General features: G+C 41.6%; 1 protein-coding gene across 1 annotated transcript in view; it reads right to left on the bottom strand.

Annotated features, from left to right (window-relative positions):
- CRHR2 (corticotropin releasing hormone receptor 2) overlaps nucleotides 1–19,982 on the bottom strand; it is a 120,226-nt gene that overhangs the window by 20,950 nt on the left and 79,294 nt on the right. The window contains exons 8-9 of the mRNA XM_009644064.1: nucleotides 13,647–13,719; nucleotides 570–655 (exon numbers count right to left, since the gene is read on the bottom strand). Coding sequence (XP_009642359.1) covers nucleotides 570–655; nucleotides 13,647–13,719 — 159 coding nt within the window. The remainder of the gene's footprint in view (nucleotides 1–569; nucleotides 656–13,646; nucleotides 13,720–19,982) is intronic.

Genomic DNA, 19,982 nt, shown 5'->3' with positions numbered 1-19,982 from the left:
TTCAGATTTAGGATGAGAATAATGTTGATAACACACTGATGTTTTAATTGTTGCTGAGAAGTCTTTACGCTAAGTCAAGGACTTTTCAGCTTCTCATACTGCCCTGCCAGCAAGGAGGCTGGGGGTGCACAAGAAGCTGGGAGGGGACACCACCAGGACAGCTGACCCCAACTGGCCAAAGGGATATTCCATACCATATGATGTCATGCTGAGCAAAAACTGGGCGGAGTTGGCTGGGGAGGGGGGGGGAGGCCACTGCTCGGGAACTGGCAGGGCATCAGTCAGCGGGTGGTGAGCGATTGCATTGTGCATCACTTGTTTTGTGTATTCTTTTATCATTATTATTATTTTCCCGTCCTTTACTGGCCTATTAAATTTTCTTTATCTCAATCCATGAGTTTTAGCTTTTTCCAAGGTCTCTCCCCCATCCCACTATGGGGGAGTGAACGGACGGCCTGTGTATCGTTTAGCTGCCCGCTGGGTTAAACCACGACAACGGGACAAGGACAGGGCAGGCAAGGCAGTTCTTTGTTAACACCACGCACAGCAAGAAGCGCCAGCTGACTTACCTGTACTGGATTGTTTCTGAAGTGGTTGAAGCTCTCAGTTTTGTCATTAAAATCCTAACTATGTTAAATAGAAATACAAAGTTTATCTGGAAAAGAAGGAAGAGGAAAAAAATAAAATCAGTGAGTCAAACAATGGTGGATGTGATACACCTTAAAACATTTTGCAGTTCCAATCTGATTGAAAACAGCTTCTTGGTTTTACCATTGATTGCAACAGACTCAGAAGTTTACCAGAAATACCGGATTATGCAGCAAATATCCAACAGCTATTAATGGTTTCAAAACAGCAATGAAAGTGGAAGTACAAAATTAATGATCCCAGGGATCATTATAAGGAACTTATTTTTACTCCCTTTTACCCCTTTCCTGGGTGTCACAGGAACTAAGGGTGGGATTTGTTTGTCTGTTTGCATCTGTCTCTGGCTCAGCTCATCCAAGGCTCCCTGTGTAGAACACTTGGCAGCACTGTGCTGTGTTGATATGTCAGGTGTTTGGAACCATCTTCCCATTCCACAGCAGGCTGTAATGGTTAGGTAGGGCTCCCCAGACCCAAAGGACAGGACTGCATTGCGGAGATCTGAATGTGAGCTAGTCACACTATTTGTATTCGGTAGAGTCTATACATTGCACTTCACAAGAGACGCTTAGAAAAGATGAATCATACCTGAAAAATGTCTGTTCTTCTGCACTGGCTTTAAAGGTGAGGTGACGGATTTATCACTTCCCTTTTTAATCTGCTGTGCCTGGTAATTATTATTCCTGTTGCAATCTCACCACTGAGAATTGAGGGTTGCTCTAATTACTGTTGTAGCATCTGCTAACGAGTTTCTTACATAAGTTTCCTCTCAGTGTAAACAGGAAAGAAAAAAAAAAAACCTGAAAAGAAGATTCTGATTTGTAGAGTGTGATCAGCAGAAGGATTTGTCACCTAGGAGCAAGTTTTGGGTTGCTTTCAACACATAAAGTAGGGTAGCTTACAACACACTGATCTGTCTCAAAATCGTCGGTGAAGTACGCTGTCAGAAGTACAGAATTGTTATCTCAGGATTGCTGAGGTCACCGCCTAAGCTTGTGAGAAGATATTTATCTCACAGGCATTTCGAATGCCCCAGGGCTCCTGGCATTTTGCAATCTATGAATGCAAGAATTCTGTGATTGACTTCCAACTCTTTACGAATGTTGTAGCGGAGCTGCTAGTTTAAAGGTGTTCTTGAAATATGCTTTTTTTTTTTTTTTCTGTGCAATGGGCTATATTTCAATGATTACAGTATCTTGGCATCCATCATATCATTCCCTGTGGTTACTGTAACATGGTTTATAACAAGTGGTGCAATGAGCACCTGAATAGAAATTGGCAGCGTTGGGAATTATGTACATTAAACACTTATTATGTGAGATACAAAAATGCTGCTCTAGGAGTTATCGGGACATTTTTTGAAATTATTTTCTTAGCAGAGCAGGGCCTTAGTGAGTAAAAGAAATAAATAAAACAGTGCAGTTTGTATACTTGTTCTTGCTAGAATTGTCTTTGTCATATTTAAGAGCTTGAAGTCAACTGGTTCTCACTTTATTTATCAGGGGCAAAACCTGCTTCATATCACTGGTTTGACTTGAATCTTAAACTCCTCACTTTGGCGATTGCACCACTCCTCAACACCATAAAGAGAAATGTTCAGGTGGTGTTTACTGAGGGGTTGGGGTGTCCTTCACCCATAGACAGAAAACTTCTGCTTCTGAAATTCTGCTACCAAATCTTGAGGTTCTTTGTCAGATCAGAGCCAGCTTTGGGTTACTTCTGTCGAGGATGCAAAAAAGGCACCAATCCAAAACTTGCCACTTTTGCAATCATAACGGAAAGTGCCAGATTGAATTATAGACTCTTAGGCAAGGGCAAGTTGCAGAAAACTAATCACATGGGATTAACATGATGAGCTGGACTGGAGAAAGCATTTCAGGTTTCATGAGTCCTACTTTAATGTGACAGCAGGGAACTGGAAATTCAAATTGCCACAGAAAAATTAAGGATTTTGATCTTCTCCAAAAGTAAAATGCAGAAGTGTGAGCATCTGAAAAGGTACTATGCACTTATTTTTAGGCAAAAAGATCTCTCCACTGAGTTAGATTAAATAAATCCTATCTTGATAGTCTTAATGTTTCACAATGGAACATCTGTGAATACAAAGTCACACTGATTTTTGGAAGGAAGAGAAGAAGACTTCTTTGGCTAATGGTTGGCTGCCTTAACCCCCTCAGCACTTTGGTGCTACAGTAATTACTTTCATTTACAGAAAATCTGTCCCACTGCTCATCCAAGGCTCCAGAAACACTGATCCCAAATTCCACCTTACCTAACTGTAGAAACAAACTCAGACCTGGGAGATTTATTTCCTGTTCTGATCCTCATAAATGGCCCTGGATTCTTAGGGAAGGTCCCAAGTTTAAACTGGTCCAAACTTCCGACCTGACGTAGTCACACAGTTACACTTTGCTAACATTTAATAAGTTAATTTAAAATGCCCATCAAAATCCTGGTATTCACCTAAGGACAAATGTCAGACCTGACACCCAGTTGTCTGATCACCCAGCATACCCTGATGTGTAAAGAAAGGAGGACAAATACTCAATGACATCGCCCAAGTACAGAGTCCTAGCTTGCAGCAACAGGCACTCTGAGGACGTTTTGAGACAGGTATTAGACTCAGCTCTGTGCCTCAGGGAGCTTTTCATCCTTGAATGGGTCTAATCCATTAACTCAGTTTCCTCTTGGTTTCATCTTTACAACACCCCGTGTCAGTGAGTACTACTCCTTAGCAGTTCATGAGGAGGAGGGAGGAAAATTTGAAAAGAAAAGAAATTTGCCTGAGAAGCAAAGAGAAACCTGTTCCAAGAGAAGGAGGGAGGAAAAAGGTAGCATCAAAATTCGGTCTGTCTTTCCCGGCAAACCAGAGTCTTGTGTTTTTAGAAGGGCTGGTAAGTGGCACAGGGGGAAGTAGAGCATCCTGGGCTGGCTGGAAGGTACTGGAAAAATGAGTTATATATCAGCCCAAGAGATTATGGCGGGGATGCCAAGAGGGTCATCAAGTCTGGAGAATCCTATGGCCTGTTTTACATGTAGAGTAAGGTTAGAAAAATCATTGACATCTCCTCCTGGCTTTAGAATCTATGAAGAATGTATGCAGTTCTTTCAAGGCTTGGTTTTCCACTTTCTCACAGGGCTACTGCTTTCCACAGCTGTTGTTGCACCAAGACAGGACACGAGTGCAGCCTTTGGCTTGTTACGCTCAAAGCTCCTGTTACTGGCTTCATCCCATAGGCTTTTTCAGGAAAAAGAATAACTAATTATTCCCCATTCTAGATTAGCTACCTAAGAGAGAAAAATGGAGTGACTTGGCCTTGCCTATAAAGCAATTCCATCATACAGTGAGGACAAGAAGAATAAAAGCATAAGGAGCTGAGCTGGATGGGCATAATTTCATTTTAGATTACTTCTAGGCAGCTGGTTATCCCAAGCTCTATTTATATTCAGTGGAGAGAAACAGGCACTTTTCAACAGTGGTTCATTTGAATTATTTTAAATGAGTGTTTTTGGGATAAAGAGTGACTTGAAACAGTTGCCCACACAAATCACCCAGTGATCTTCAGATTGTCCAGGGGTATCCCACCTGAGCTTCAACTGAATGGATGTGGCTGTATCTAGTGAGAATCTGTGACATTATATTATATGAAAGCTTAAAAAATGTTTTGAGGTACCAATATCAAGGGTTCCCTTTTGTCTCTGTTAAGGTTTCTCTGGGAGATCTTTAAGACTTGAATAGGGTAACCTCTCAAAGAGAGAGCTTAGCAAGCAAAGAATTCCAAGGAACAAGATGCAAATGTAGTAACATTGAAATACTTGTTTCTGGTTTTGTCTACTAGAAACACATTTCAGTGTATTCAATTTTAATGACTTCTTTTAAAAGAACACTCCTGCATTTCAGAAAGACTTTTGGCTCAGTAGGACCATTTAGTAGCACTAAACGAGGTCTAATCTGAAGATAAATTTTCACTGCATCATCAGATGGATTTTTATTGTCCATTTGTCCACACTGGGCCTGATACCACAGCTCATAGGGATAATAGCTTGAGTTTGTTCAGGACAGAAGACACAATCTGAGAACCAAATAGGGAACAGGTTGCTGCTCATAGCTTGCAAAAGCTGAAGTCCTTGAAAGGAAAATGGAGCTATTTTTCTCAGCTGGAGAGAATCCATACAGTTCTGGTGAGTACCAGATTGATTCTGATCTACAAGCAAAGAAGATGAAGCCTCTGGTGTTTATTCCTTATATAGAGAGAGTAGCATTTCAAAGGAAGAAAGATCTTACTACTGCAAAGTGAGTTTTCCTAGGAAAGAGCGTCTGTATTGTATCTAGCAAAGCACACAATTATTTGTCAAGGACTTTCTTGTTATTATTGGAGCTCTGTGTCAACAGATTAATTTCTCTCAGAACTGGACAGCTCTAACAAAACCCACACATCGGTTCCATAAATGGAAACTGATGAATGGATATTTGAGAGAAGTAATGATGACAGGCAGGGCATCCTTTTATTTATCTTTAATCTCACCACTACTTTTCTTCATTTCTGTTTATACATGTTTTTTGCTTCATAATGGAAAATAGAACTAAGGATTTTCCCCTTGACATTTACTGATAAAATAAATCCAAAGGTACGGTCTTGAAGAGAGAATAAACCAGCTTGTTTCTTGTTCTCTTACTTTTATTCATGATGTCCTAAGAATATCCCTATTGCTGGAATAAGGCCCTCTCCAACTACAGATGGGAAAGAAATAGTTTTCATATCTTGCCAGGGCTTTGGAGGTTTAGCGTTTCCATTTCTAAATCAGGATGAAAATTCAGAGCCCCCAAATGGAGTTATAAGCCAGTGATCCAAAAACCATTTTGACCACCTGTTTTGGCACTGATCAACTATAATCTGAACATACAAACCCACAAGCTCTTTTGAACCAAAAGAAACTTTGCAGTGAAAAATTTAGGTCATAAAAATTTTCCGTCATAAAAACAAAACTCCATTTGAGAATAAATTTATCTCCCTTAGTGAGACGAAATAGCCCAAATATTCCAAGATGCACAAAAGAATTCTGACTGTGAAGGTTTCTTTGTAGTTTTCTTTAAGCTCAGGAGGTTAAAGGGGAAGTCATTAAGCTCTTCTTGTGAAAGTCAAATGGGCAACTAGCATTTGTTTTGCTCATTTCTGCTGGGCTTCCTATTTTATGCTTCACAGAAAGCTGGTACTTCTGTGCTTCCTAGAATGTTTGCTCCTCTTCACTCCTAGGAAATGTAAATATTATCCTATTCAGACTTTGCGTTTTTATGCAATGTGCTAAAATCCACCCCAGGATTAAGTAACCCAAATTGGCATCAGAGCAGTCATTTAAGCTGGAGCATTATATACTGTCATCCTGACCTCAAACGAATAGTCTGCCAGGTTATTAATGCCTCGTTTTAATTGTTCTATCATACTGTCCTGACATGAGTCTCAGACAGGGCCTTTTATCACAAAAGTTACTCTTTCAGGTCACCAGCAGCACAATGACTCCTTCTAGCATAGAGCAAAGTGCTGGAAAATGCTGCTATCTGATTAGGAATAACGAGATGCTATTAAGAAGAGGGAGGCATAATGTGGTGGATGGTCATGATCAGGGAGACTGTGGAAGAGCCTCCCTAAGGCAGCAGTGAAAGACCAACCCTTCAGGCAAACAGAGTAGGACTGTACTCATCCTGAAGATTGTACGGGATGGAGTCGTGTTTTGGGGGGGAATGGAGAGAGTGGTAACTGAACAGACACCTTCCTTACCTAATGTCTGTGTAGCCCATCAGCACCCAGACCCTTACCTTTTCAAACACTGTCACCTAAATCCAAGTCCAAACACAACTCCAGTTCTTGCTGGGATCACACCATTCCCTCACTAGAGTCCTGCCTCGTGCATGAGCATGTCCAGAGCCTCTTTTCCAATCTTACAACCTCACCTGTGATTCTCTGACTACTGTGCTGGTCCTTCTGTCTCTCCTGAAACATCTTCTGTTCAAAAACCTTTGTTAAAGAAACACACTGCAGGTCAAGTCAACTACCACGGGGTCTCTAGTCACACGCCACTCAACAGGGCTTCTCTCTGACTATTTCACCTGACAAGCCAGGAACACACTGAATGTTGCAATACCAGTAAACACCTATCCTTGCAAAAATAACAATGGCAGACAGAGAGTTCTTGCCTGGAGGGAATGAGAGCCCCTCAACCACCAACTCATCACACCAGCACATTTAAGATGACCAAAATGACACAACAACCTAAAACATGGGGCATAACTGCTGTGAGTAGTCCACCTGGCAGTTCCCCAGGCTGGGCAGGTTCAAGTTGCCATGTGTTGATAGCAAGAACCTCAAGAGAAGGCTCAAGAGAGAGTCTTCCTCTAATGAAGAACCATCCAGCAACTTGCTGATGAAATGTGATTTCCTATTTGGAAAGTGTTCTGAGTAAGTGTTCTGGGCAACTCGCAAACAGAATTAGAAATTATAGAAAGAAAGCGACATTGTAGGAGTGTTGTATGTGGTATTGGACACCTTGTTTAACACTATGGACTCCACAGCTACAAAATGTAAACAACAGGAAGACAGTAATAGCAATGATGGCAGAATTGGAAATAAATTCTGGATGGACTGTAGTCAAATCAGAATATTATCTTTATCCTATGTGTAGCTATAACACCACGATTGCAAACCAGTGAAAATTATGATAAATGTCTTGTAAGAAAAACTCAGGGATGTCACACGTTTGCAGGCCATGTACTACAACCCTGCTAAGCAGTGGAAGAACTGAGAATCTGTAGAGAGAAGGAAATTAAAAGAAAAATCAATAAGAAAATTAAATTAATCAGCAATCCAGTGGTTGAGAAAAAACATAAGCCAGTCAGATAGGAAGGAGAAGGGAAAATGAAAAAGTTATATCGATAATAATTAAAAAAACCTCAGTCTCTGAACAGAACAATGCAGAAATGGAAGCAGAAGTGTGAAGAGAGTCAATAGAAATTAAGACAATATTCAGAGATGCAATTATATCAGCAAGGAAGATGTTTGCATGGAACTAGGGGATGCTTTTCAGGGAAAGCAAAAATGAAATGCATATGGATACATACATAGGTGCAGTGCTTCTACATATAGAATGGCAAGTGAGCAAACCATTATGGTTAAAGAAAGGAACTTTAGCAATGTGGACTGCAACACTGTGAGTGCAGCATTACAGTCAAGCGAAAGGAAGTAAAGGCCAGGATTAAGATACATTATAAATTTTATCTTATTGGGCAGTATCAGAAAGGAATGGATTCCATAAATATTGGTTAAGTTGCTTAATAAACCTATTTCCCCTACCTGCGATACTTTTAAAAAAGATATACGTAACAGGATGGCAGAAAGACAGCTGTGCTCTTCAGAAGTGTAAGGACCTACGTGGTGTTAGAATAATCATGCGAAAGCATAGAGCAGCACATTTCAAGGAAAAAAACGTATAATGCATGAACAGTGTAAAGTCTCGTTACGCTGATAAACTAGGGCACAGGACGGGAAGAATTATTGAGTCAAGTCCTATAGCTCTTGTAAACAGTTGCATTGACACATCCTTTGCACAAGTGGGCAATATTAAATAAATTGTTACTATTCCTTTACTTCTGTTGGAAGACAGCTAATGAAGCCTACTTCTATGAATACTAGAAGTCTTGCTAATTCAGTTTAAATATATTAGTCGTCATTTATGATAATGTCTTTATTGTCAGTAACACTATTAAACTTGAGTACCTCCACTCTCCTCTGTGATATACTTATAAAAAACACTGTATTCTTCCACAGTTTTGGTTTTGAAAAACTAAACAAACTCAGATATTTACTGAAACTTTCTCCATGATGCAGTCTTCCAGAACATCACCCAGTGATTGCTCTATGTAGGATATTGCTATATCCCATAGCCTGAAGCTGAGCTGGAGCTGGACAAATTCTTTGCAAGCGCTGCAAAGAAAAGCATTTGTAGAAATAAGGTGTGAAGGGGAAGAATTATGTTGTTTGTGAAGTCCTCTAAAAGAGTCAGCACGGGGACAAGGGGGATCCAGCTGACAGTCTACTCAGGTTTCTGAAAGGAATTCAAATTTGTTTCTCCAAAGGCTTCTATAGAAATTTGGCTGTTATAGGTTTGGAGGGAAGAGCATTATGTATAGAGATAGAAGAAAGAAAGGGTAGGAATATATATATATATATTTCTCCAAAGGCTTCTATAGAAATTTGGCTGTTAAATGTTTGGAGGGAAGATCATTTTGTATAGAGACAGAAGAAAGAAAGGGTAGGAATAAATATATATACAGAGAGAGAGAGTCTGTTTTCTCAGTGGAGAGAGGCTATGGTAGATCTGTGCTGTTTTACATAGACCTTAGTGATCTATAAAAGGGAATGAAGAAGGCTGACAGCTTTTTAGTGACACGAAGCTACTCAGGGTAGCAAAAATAAAAGCTGATTGCAAAGAACTGTATAGGGTCTCACAATCCTAAGTGACCAGGCAATAATATGGCACATGAAATCACATGCTATAAAGGTAACACAATGGGGAGGTAAAGCAATCTTAACTTTACGTGAAGAGTTATGAGCTCTGGGTATTTTAATTCACAAAAGAAATGCTGGAATTACGCTAACTAGCTCCCTGAAGACTTCATCTCAGTTCCCAGTGGCACTCAAGAAAGGAGACAAAAAATTTTTGGGAATGATGAGAAAGAAAAAGAAAACAAAACAGAGAACAGGATGCTGCTATAAAAATCCATTTGTGTGGTCACATCTCGAGTACTGGGGCAAGCTTTGATCTTGCCACCACAAAAATGCTACATCATTACTGATTAGCACATCATAAAGACCACTTCAGCTCACGTCAGCTATCTCCAGAGCAAAATTCCACATGGCAATAAGGATGAGCCCATCTTCCTAAGGACACTTAACTCTTCGACAGCACTTGTCATCCAGGGATCTCAAAGCATTTTACAAAGGAAGATAAGTATCATTAAGGTTGCTTTATAGCTGGGGAAACTGAGACCTAGAGCAGCAATCTAACTTGTTCAGAAGTAAATAGCTGATGAAGGCACAGACAGAAGTGGACTCCAGGTCCTTCTATCAGCACATATACCCACTTATGCCAGCAGTTAATTGATTGCGGTGAATTACTTTCAATGAGACCCAAAAAGCAGAGGTTGGAAAACCGTTCAGTTCTCAAGCACAAGGGAAAAAATCTATTAAGGCTGAATGTAAGGTTTGCAAAAAACTAAATATTTGATCTCTCTGAAAAACTGAAGTTCTAATACAGTTTTAGCTCTGAGAAACATTGCAGCGCGGTTCATATCTGGGGTCAGTTCACAACAGTGGTTACTGAGAAAAAAAGCAGCTCAGTTAACTGCCTCCGGTGCCTGTTTGCTAAGGTTTGTGCTCTAATCTTGTTGTGTTTTCATGGTCCACTCGTTCTTTGACAGGGATTACATTTAAGATTGCACATAAGAAATGTATTCTTCTTAATAAAATCAGGCTGAAATTCAGTTCCTTGGCATGTATTTCCAACCCTTTGCCCCTTTTTTACCTTCAGAGAGGGATGTATGAGTAACCCTTGGTTATGGCTCTCTGAGGAAAGACACCAGAATTAAAAAAAAAACAAAACCAAAACAAAAACCAGCCACTAATTTGAAGAGAAAATACCTAAGAATGTATTTTTCTAGTGCTATCAGAAATTGAATTTCAAAGCATCCAATGTTAGATCTCTCCTGTGATGTGTTCAAGCCAAAATCCTTTCAGGAATGAAACAAAGAAGGATGATTCCCTACTTTTTCTCCCTCACATTTTTTGTCAATAAAAACACAGGTTTCTTGCCCAATGTTCAGGATCAGCATTCAGATCCAATTTCCTTTGCCTCTGAAATTGTCTCTGAAATAGTTCCCTTGTTTTCAGCCCAAGTCAATGTTCAGGTTTTTTCTAATGACAAGTAGGAAAGCAATGAAACAAATGTCTCTACTGCAGCGTTCAAAGTTTTTGTACCCTGAGATATGTAACAGAGAAGAATATGGTTTAAGGATGGACTTGAAGACTGCTACCACAATTGAAGGGCTTTGTTTTTGGCTACTCTGCTTTTCCCAGCGAAACTCAAAATTTCCACATGACCCATTTCTTGGTGTTACGTTGTCTTGTGTGGCAGCAGTTCAATGCATAAAGGCAAGGAAATGAAAAACCAAAGCCAGTGGAAATAATTTTTGACAGACAAAATCGTCCTATCTTTTAAAGAGACTCGGCATCTTTAGAAGCAGGTTTTAGCCCTCTGGAACTAAGATATTTAATAAGAGCACTTAAATCGTATTGCCCCTAGCTGGTATAATGATGCCTCTTGAACACATGAACGATGTGCTAGATTTTGTCTAACAGGTAACCAAAACTCAGCTGAGCTGAGCAATTGGCTCTTAACTAACCAAAGTAGGTGGAACCAGCCACAATCAGAATGCTCACATGTGGATGGGGACTGAAATTCGATGGTGCTTTTAGACTTTTAGTTTTTAAGGGTAAGCCCTCTTTTGGAAATAACATTCATTTCTTCTAGTAACATTGATGTCTCTTTACCTTTCCAGCAGTACCCCAGGATAGTTCTCTCACAAAATTGTCCTGTATTTTCTTTCATAAAACATGAACTTCAGCTGGACATTTTAATTCTTCATTAGTTCAAATCCAACTCATCAGCTGTGACTTAAAGAGGTCACAGAGTTGTACTATTTTGGAAATCTTTGTGTCTTCCATTTCTGGTGACCACTGTTCACCGGACGGAAGAGGAAAGCATTTGTCCCCATGTATGTGAAGGCAGAGGCACACTGACGTACTGGGAGGGGGTGATGTTTGACTGTGTTGCCCTGAGTACATGGTAGACGTCAAACTTCAGCGCTGTTAATCCAACATTTCTCACAGCACCCCTGAAAGGGTCAGTAATGCCAATAATAATAAGTGATGCTTGAGTCATTATTGATTTTATTTGTAGAAGGATCAAAAAATGAGCCTGTCAAGTTGCTTTAACACACTGTGGAGTTGTGTATTTTAATTATAAACATGAGACTCGAGTGACAGTTTAAAAAAAAAGAGAGGGGGCACATTTCAGCAATCAGGAACGTATTGTAACAGAAGTTTTCAGATTTGCCTTTTAGACTATATTTCCAGAGAGCTCTTTTCCTCACCCAGCAGTGCTTTCTGATGGGAGCAACCATAAGGAGAGGGAGAGGAGGGCTTGCCCTTAACTTACTCCTCTAAATTGTATCAGCTGCTTTCCACCCCACAGTGCAATTACTATTAACTCATTAATGGTTTAATTAGAGCTCAAGCACAGGCTGATGTCGAAAGGTTCAATACATGATGTCAGTTCAGGGCAATATAGTTATTGGCTCAGTTTAGAGGGGTCTCAAGGCTGCTCTAAATTAGAGACAGTTACAATGACCTATATATAAAAAGGCAGCCTCCAATAGTACCTCCATTTTCTGTACCTCTTTGGGGTCTTTAAACAGAAAGTCCCATTCTGGGGAGAACAAAGCTATTTTCATGACTCTAAGCTACCTATGGTATCTGCCAGAGGTGCTATCCAAGGATTTTACAGATCTTGTGGACTAAAGGGGTTATGGTAGATTTATAGATTTACAGCCTTCTAGGGCAATGATGTGAAAATAAAATGCTCTGAGTATTCCAAACCTGCTACCTTGTGTTGTCTAAATAGGGTTTGTTTGTGAGTTAGTCTTTGTACCAGTGAGTCAATTTGTGGTGACGCTGTTTGTGTTTTTTGGATGGCTCCCTTGGTGACACACAATTATATTGTGTGTATCACACCAACTGTATTTCTCTCCTTAGAACATAAAGTAATTCTTACATGAAAACAGACTCCTACTATGTTTTTTTTTCTCTTTTCAGCTACGCACGATATAATCTGTTTGCTGCATCTTAACAATTAACACAGGAATTAACTCTCCTGATTTCAGGTTAGGAAACATTCAGATTAGTAGCTGGCTTCCTGGGCAACAGAGAAGCTTTCTTCACGCTGAATCACATGAAAGGCACAGCACTGACAAGGTGAGAGCACAAGGCTTCTTAGCCTTGAAAAAGCTGGCAGTGGCTGCCTATTCCAGAGCATTTGCACCTTCTCTATGGGTGTTGGAGTGGCATAAGGGACAACGATACCGAGTCTTGGTTCCCTAAGAGAGCCCTTGGTTCCCCCACTGAGCCCTGTCAATTCTCTGTTAGGACATCTGCCTTACTCCTAGGTGGCTTTTACTACAAGGGAGTGGAAGGGTAGAACTGGGATTTTCAGCACTGTCCTTTCTAATAGCCTCGATCTTTTCCATCCATCCCCAGTATTTTCTGGGAAAGCATTACTGCACTTTAGTTGAAGGTTCAAAATGCTTTATGAATAAGCTTCCCTCCTTCCTCTGCCTACTGTTCCTTGGCACAGGAGACAGTGTTGGGTAAACAGACAAACAGCCTGTTAACTGTAGGTGGCCCTGAAAAGGAAACTTAACAACAGGAAAGCTAGCAAATACACAGCAATGATGGGGATGTAGAAGATGTAGATGACTGTAAAAGGAGATGAAATTCCTTACCATGATTACCACATTTTTCTAATCAATGTGCACGATGGAATTGCCCTAGTTCTCAAGAGCCTCAAGTGGATGAGCAGATATTGTAACATACCTCCTGTTTTTGAACATTTTTCCTTCCCACGTCTCAAAACATTGTACAAAGGAAGGCAAACAACGTTACAGAGGGAGGAGGAAAGAATGGCCCAAGGTCAAGGAAACAGCCAAAACCAGATCACTGCAATTCTGACTTGCAGTCAGCTAACTACTGTGGCAACTTCAGAGAACAGCTGAAGACGTTTGACCTTGTTTGTGTCTTATTTTACATAAAAGTAGCTCTGGAACATCACAGATGCCTATGAAATTATCTCTCAATGGGAGATGGCAGTGTCCTTCCACCCACATACGTGCTTACCAGAAGAACAAGAATCACTGGCCCTTGATATATGTAGTCGATATATTTCCCTGGCTCTTTTCCAAACCAGCACCTGTAAGAAGCAAAAAAAACCAACTCAGGTTAAGTGAAACCACAGGTAAACTGAAGGGCTTCAAACTAGCAGAGAGCCTGGGTGTGTCATGTGTGACTGAGTGCTGGCTTGACTTTCACTTCTACTAATTACAAGTGTTTTTCCCCCTGCTGTGTTATACAACAGGCTAAGCCTGTGATTTCACAGCAACCCGTACTGACGTTCGTTCTCTTAACTGAGAGTAATAAATCAGTTATATTTATGTCACTAAATGAATCAGAAACTGGGCCCAGGTCTGGAGTCAATTGTTTATGCCATTACATTTTCCCCAGTGCAGTTTTGGCCCAGGCCAAACAACAGCCAACTCTGAAACCATTCCTGGGGAACAAATCTGGAGCTAGCAGGAGCCAGAGGACATTCCCAATAGTCTAAAAACTACAGCTACCCTGATTTGGAGGCCAAGAGGGTTTAATGATATGGATGTGAACTACTCCACGCTATTTGGACTCCAGCCCCAGGAATAATTCCAGGCCTAGCTAATTTAATATTACAAATACAGCCACATGATCTAGATCCTGGTTCCACCAAGCAGAAACAACTTTGCTATCATAATGCTTTAAGGTTTAGGTTACTGGAGCTCCAGATCCCTTAGGAAGTAGGGTCTGAGAGTTTTCTTCCCTCTTGTGGGTACCACATGACAAGTCTCCACAGCAAAAATTATGCCTTCCCTATGTTCACCTTGTGACAAAATTAAGTTTAGTGCCACTGGAGACATGAAAACAAGGGTAATTCCTGAGCCAAGGAGACCATGGAGACAGATGCAGATTTACACTTTTACAAAGCCTTTGACATGGTCCCCCACAACATCCTTCTCTCTAAATTGGAGAGCTATGGATTTGATGGGTGGACTGTTCGGTGGATAAGGAACTGGCTGGATGGTCGCGTCCAGAGGGTAGTGGTCAATGGCTCGATGTCCGGATGGACACCGGTGATGAGTGGCGTCCCTCAGGGGTCCATACTGGGACCGGTGCTGTTTAATGTTTTCAACAATGACTTAGACAGCGAGATCGAGTGCACCCTCAGCAAGTTAGGTACTTGGGGGTGCTGGTGGATAAAAAGCTGGACATGAGCCGGCAATGTGCCCTGGCAGCCCAGAAGGCCAACCGTACTCTGGGCTGCATCCCCAGCAGGGTGGCCAGCGGGGCAAGGGAGGTGATTCTGCCCCTTTGCTCTGCTCTGGTGAGACCTCACCTGGCGCCCTGCGTCCAGCTCTGGGGCCCTCAGCACAAGGAGGACATGGACCTGTTGGAGCGGGTCCAGAGGAGGGCCACAAAAATGATCCGAGGGCTGGAGCACCTCTCCTATGAGGACAGGCTGAGGGAGTTGGGCTTGTTCAGCCTGGAGAAGAGAAGGCTGTGGGGACATCTGATTACGGGCCTTTCAATACCTAAAGGGGGCCTATAGGAAAGATGGGGAAAATCTTTTTAGTAGGGCCAGCTGTGACAAGGCAAGGGGTAATGGTTTTAAACTAAAACAGGGTAGGTTTAGACTAGGTCTAAGGAAGAAATTCTTTACAATGAGGGTGGTGAAACACTGGAACAGGTTGCTCAGAGAGGTGGTGGAGGCCCCGTCCCTGGAAACATTCAAGGCCAGGTTGGACGGGGCTGTGAGCAATCTGATCTGGTTAGCGGTGTCCCTGCTCCTGCAGGGGGGTGGACTAGATGACCTCTAGGGGTCCCTTCCAACCCAAAACATTCTATGTTTCTATGATTCTATGAATATTTGTTGCCTCAGTGAGGTTGCAATCCGTAAGACATGACCTCACAAATTCAAGGCACATAAACTGAGATAAAGAAAACTATAGTTCAGCTGGAATTCTTTTGAATCACATAATGCCCCCAAAGCCTTTCTTCAAAATGTGTTGCTTGCTAAAACAGAAGGAGGTGTTTGCCCATTGCAAAATGCTCTTACTGAACCGACTGCACAGAAACGCTGAGATATGCAGCAGGTAACTAGGAACACAATTCAGTATCACACAATCGTTTGCTTTTTCTTGATTCAATTTCAGCATCTTTAAGTTCCAAGTGAATGAGAGCGCCTTGAATATTTTATAAATACAAAACATGTCTGTTATTCCCTGGTGCAGTGACTGCAAATTAGTGTTAATCGATAATTTTGCAACTAATCTTCCAAAATTTGGTGATGAAAGTAAGATTTGGAATAAGGTACTTCCTCCAGCCAAGTTATCATCCAAGAAGAATCCCCAGGGCAGCTTTAAATTAATGAAACTGGGGGTTTTTTTGGGTTTTTTATTACGGAGATGGAAAGATATGAAGAATAATTAATTACAAGATATGCCAAGGCAGGAAACACAACTCTCCAGAACTTGCAAGACCTACATTTGAGAGAGGTTTTTGAAGGGCATTTTGGGAGAACTATTATACGTTGCCTGAACTCAGAGAACCAAGAGCTATTAGAAGAGGATTTTCTGGGAAGCTGGCTGTTCTAGAAGAGGCATCTAGCAGAGGGAGTAATAAGAAGCAGAATGAGGCATGTGGCAGAACTTAGTGGGCTAGAGAAAGTCAGCAGAGAATTTGAAACAGAGCTGATTGATAGAACACAAATGAGGTTCCAGGGCAAAGGCTGCTCATCGCTCTTTGGAATTTAAATATTGCTTAACTCTAAGCCCGTACTGAAGAGCAAAATGCTGACATTTATTATGTGAAGCCCAGTATTAGACCAAAGTTGCATTGAGTGAAGTACCATGTGTATATACACACTTTCACACAATTTGAGGAAACATGGCTGTGGCCAAAGGTAGACTTCTACAACACAGGCATCTACAGGGGAGCTTGATGTTACAGGTTCCTTGTGTAGTTAGTGGAGAAAAAAACCCCAGGATGGTGTTCATCCCATTAGGCTATAGAACAGATCTGTTACCTTGTAAATCTAAACATTTCTAATATACCCATCAAATCAGGTGAGTGAGGGTGAGAGGACAGATATTTGCCAGTGACGTTACATATGTCTGCACCTGATTAGCTGTATTCTATATAGTTCAAACAGTCTAACTGTTCAAACTGGGACCTGAGTTGAGATATTGCAAACTTTTCTGCCTGTCAGCTTAACTCTTAAAACTTAACTCTAAACTCTTTAAATCCAATATGAGCCATTATTTCTGCAATAAAATCAGCACTACATGTTTCTTTAAAACCAAAAAGAGAAACCTAAACCACTGAAAATTACTTGGTGCATCAGAATTTTAATTCCATCTGTGTGAAATAAAAGGGTTTGTTTTTTTTTTTTTAACCTCTGAAAGAATAAACAAACACTGCCTGAATATTGAAGAGGACAATTTAGGAAGACAGTGCTGATTAGACTCAGATATGTAAACACACTTCTATTGAATAGCACTAATTAATATTCTTCATGCTTCTCTGTAGTCCTTTATACAACAAAAACCACCACTGGTTTTATCGTTATTGTTAATTAGAACTTACTAATGTTCTTCCTCTTACCAACTGTCCATCAATGAAATGACTACAATAATTCTTAATCATTTGTGTGGTTTTTTTTATTGAGACTTAACAGTACTTTTTTCAGAGTTGTCAGATTTTCCCAAGGAACTGCTAAGCCCCAGACAGGGTATTTGCCACAGTACCAATTATATTTGCCTCACTATGGAGAAAACGATCTCTAGCAAGTACAAAAATGAAAAAACTAAGAAGTTGGTTGAAGCATTTTCTTAACATTCTTCCTGTGTGCTATTTTGAGCTTTTTAACTATTATGAGCTACATAACTTGAATGCCAGTTCAACCTCCAAACAACTTAAGTTACAGTTGAAATGCATGCTCAGATGAAAAAGAGGTCTCTCATTTTGTCCTAATTTTTGGGCAGTCCACTGGGATATCCAAACAGTCTTGGAAGTTGTAGAAGAGTACATGTTTTCAGCATGTGTGCAGTTTGCTAAGGTCTGACCCCATGGGGGAATAACACATGATTTCCCCAGTGGTCAAGAAAAATGGAGCATAACAGCTAGGCTGACTGGGGAGATCAGCCTGTTTTCACAGAACAGCTAAGGTTGGCATGGACCTCTGGAGACTGTCTAGTCCACCCCCCTACTCAAAGCAGAGTCAGCTGAAGCAGGTTGCTCAGAGCTGTGCCCAGCTGGGTTTTGAGTAGTTCCAAGGCTAAAGACTTCACAACTTCCCTGGGAAACTTTTTCCAGTGTTCTACCACCCTCACATTAAAAAGGTGTTTGCTGATGGTCAGATGGAATTTCATGCGTTTCAGTTTGTGCCACTGCCTCATAGAATCATAGAATCGTTTAGGTTGGAAAAGACCTTTAAGATCATCAAGTCCAACCGTTAACCTAGCACTGCCATCCCTCCACTGAACCATGTCCCTGAGCACCTCGTCTACTGGTTTTATAAATACCTTCAGGGATGGGGACGCCACCACTTCCCTGGGCAGCCCATTCCAGTGCTTGACAACCCTTTCTGTGAAGAAATTTTTCCTAATGTTGAACCTAAACCTGCCCTGGCGCAACTTCAGACCATTTCCCCTCGTCCCATTGCCCGTTACCAGGGAGAAGAGACCAACACCCACCTTGCTACACCCTCCTGTCAGGAAGTTGTAGGGAGCGATAAGGTCTCCCCTCAGCCTCTTCTTCTCCAGGCTAACCAACCCCAGCTCCCTCAGCCGCTCCTCATAAGACTTGTGCTCCAGACCCCTCACCAGCTTCATTGCCCTTCTCTGGACATGCTCCAGCCCCTCCATATCTTTCTTGTAGTGAGGGGCCCAAAACTTAACACAGTATTCAAGGCACGGACTCACCAGTGCCGAGTACAGGGGTACGATCACTTCCCCACGCCTGCTGGCCACACTATTCCTGATACAAGCCAGGATGCCACCGGCCTTCTTGGCCACTTGGGCACACTGCTGGCTCATATTCTGCCAGCTGTCGACCAACACCTCCAGGCCCCTTTCTGCTGGGCAGCTCTCCAGCCACTCTTCCCCACGCCTGTAGCATTGCATGGGGTTGTTGTGACCAAAGTGCAGGACCCAGCACTTGGCCTGTCACTGGACACCACTGAGAAGTGCCTGGCTCCACCTTCTTCATACCCTCCTATAAGATATTTAAGACCCCCTTGAGCCGAGCCTTCTCCTGTCCAGGCTAAACACTCCCAACCTTCTCAGCCTCACCCTGTGTGAGAGATGCTCCAGTACCCTGACAGCAATTATTTCTCAAAGCCTGGGATTAGTTTTATCTCATCTGTCTATATTTGCACGCACTTACAGAATTCAAATTAAAGGCATGAGTCATCCCAACACAAAGAAAGGATTTTGTAAATACCACACAGTGTAGTCTAAACTGTCCTGATGGCTGATGGACCGGAGAGGAGAATAGACCATAAGTAAATGAAATACACACAAGTGTATGTCTCACACACATGTCCCAGAGGTGCATTCACATATGTGCTTCAGTTTGACTGTTTAGTGGAGTCTGGGAGGCAGCGAGCAGGGCCTATCTGAAGTATCACATGCTTTAATGCTTGAGAAGAGGACTGAATATTTATGACAATTGACAGGCCCTCAGCAAGTTATTCATCTCTTGTTTCGCTTCAGCTCATTTACTTTACTGAGTCTCCCCTGCATATCACATTACTACAAATGCAAAAAGCAGATTTCATTTAATAGCCTTTGCCTTACAGCTTAATGCTCTTATCAGCTCTTCATTTATGAGAACTCTGCCTTTCTGCCTGGGTGCATGTGCTAGATCAAAGGAATGGCACTACTGAAGCATCCAGTCTCGATTTCTCAAGCAGAGCAAAGTACAGGAACCTTGGCCCCACCGCTGACAGTAAGTGAACACAACATGAGGATCCAGGCCACTACACCTCACACTATGGTAGCCAGAAGCCAAATTCTGCACTTTCTCAATGCACAACATATTTGGAATAGCTATGATGTACAGTGAAGATGTGTGTGAATGTTTCATTCCAAGGCAAACACCAGCATTAAAGACAGAAAGGTGAAAACATCCCAAGACATTAGGTTTAATTGTTTGGGTTGACAAAGAGTAACCTGGCATATCCCTAATCAGTGAGCACGTGAGGCAAATTACGTATACGAGTTAGAGTGTATGGGTTTGCCCGTGACATGGATTTAAAGCACAAGTTCCATTTGATAATCACAGAATCATAGAATCATAGAATCACTTTGGCTGGAAAAGACCTTTGAGATCATCGAGTCCAACCTTTCACCTAACCCTGCCATCCCA

The sequence above is a fragment of the Egretta garzetta genome, unplaced genomic scaffold (assembly GCF_000687185.1).
Source record: "Egretta garzetta isolate BGI_Z169 unplaced genomic scaffold, ASM68718v1 scaffold117, whole genome shotgun sequence".
Taxonomy (NCBI): domain Eukaryota; kingdom Metazoa; phylum Chordata; class Aves; order Pelecaniformes; family Ardeidae; genus Egretta; species Egretta garzetta.
Note: the sequence above shows the minus strand (reverse complement) of the source record. Positions and strands in the feature narration are given on the sequence as shown.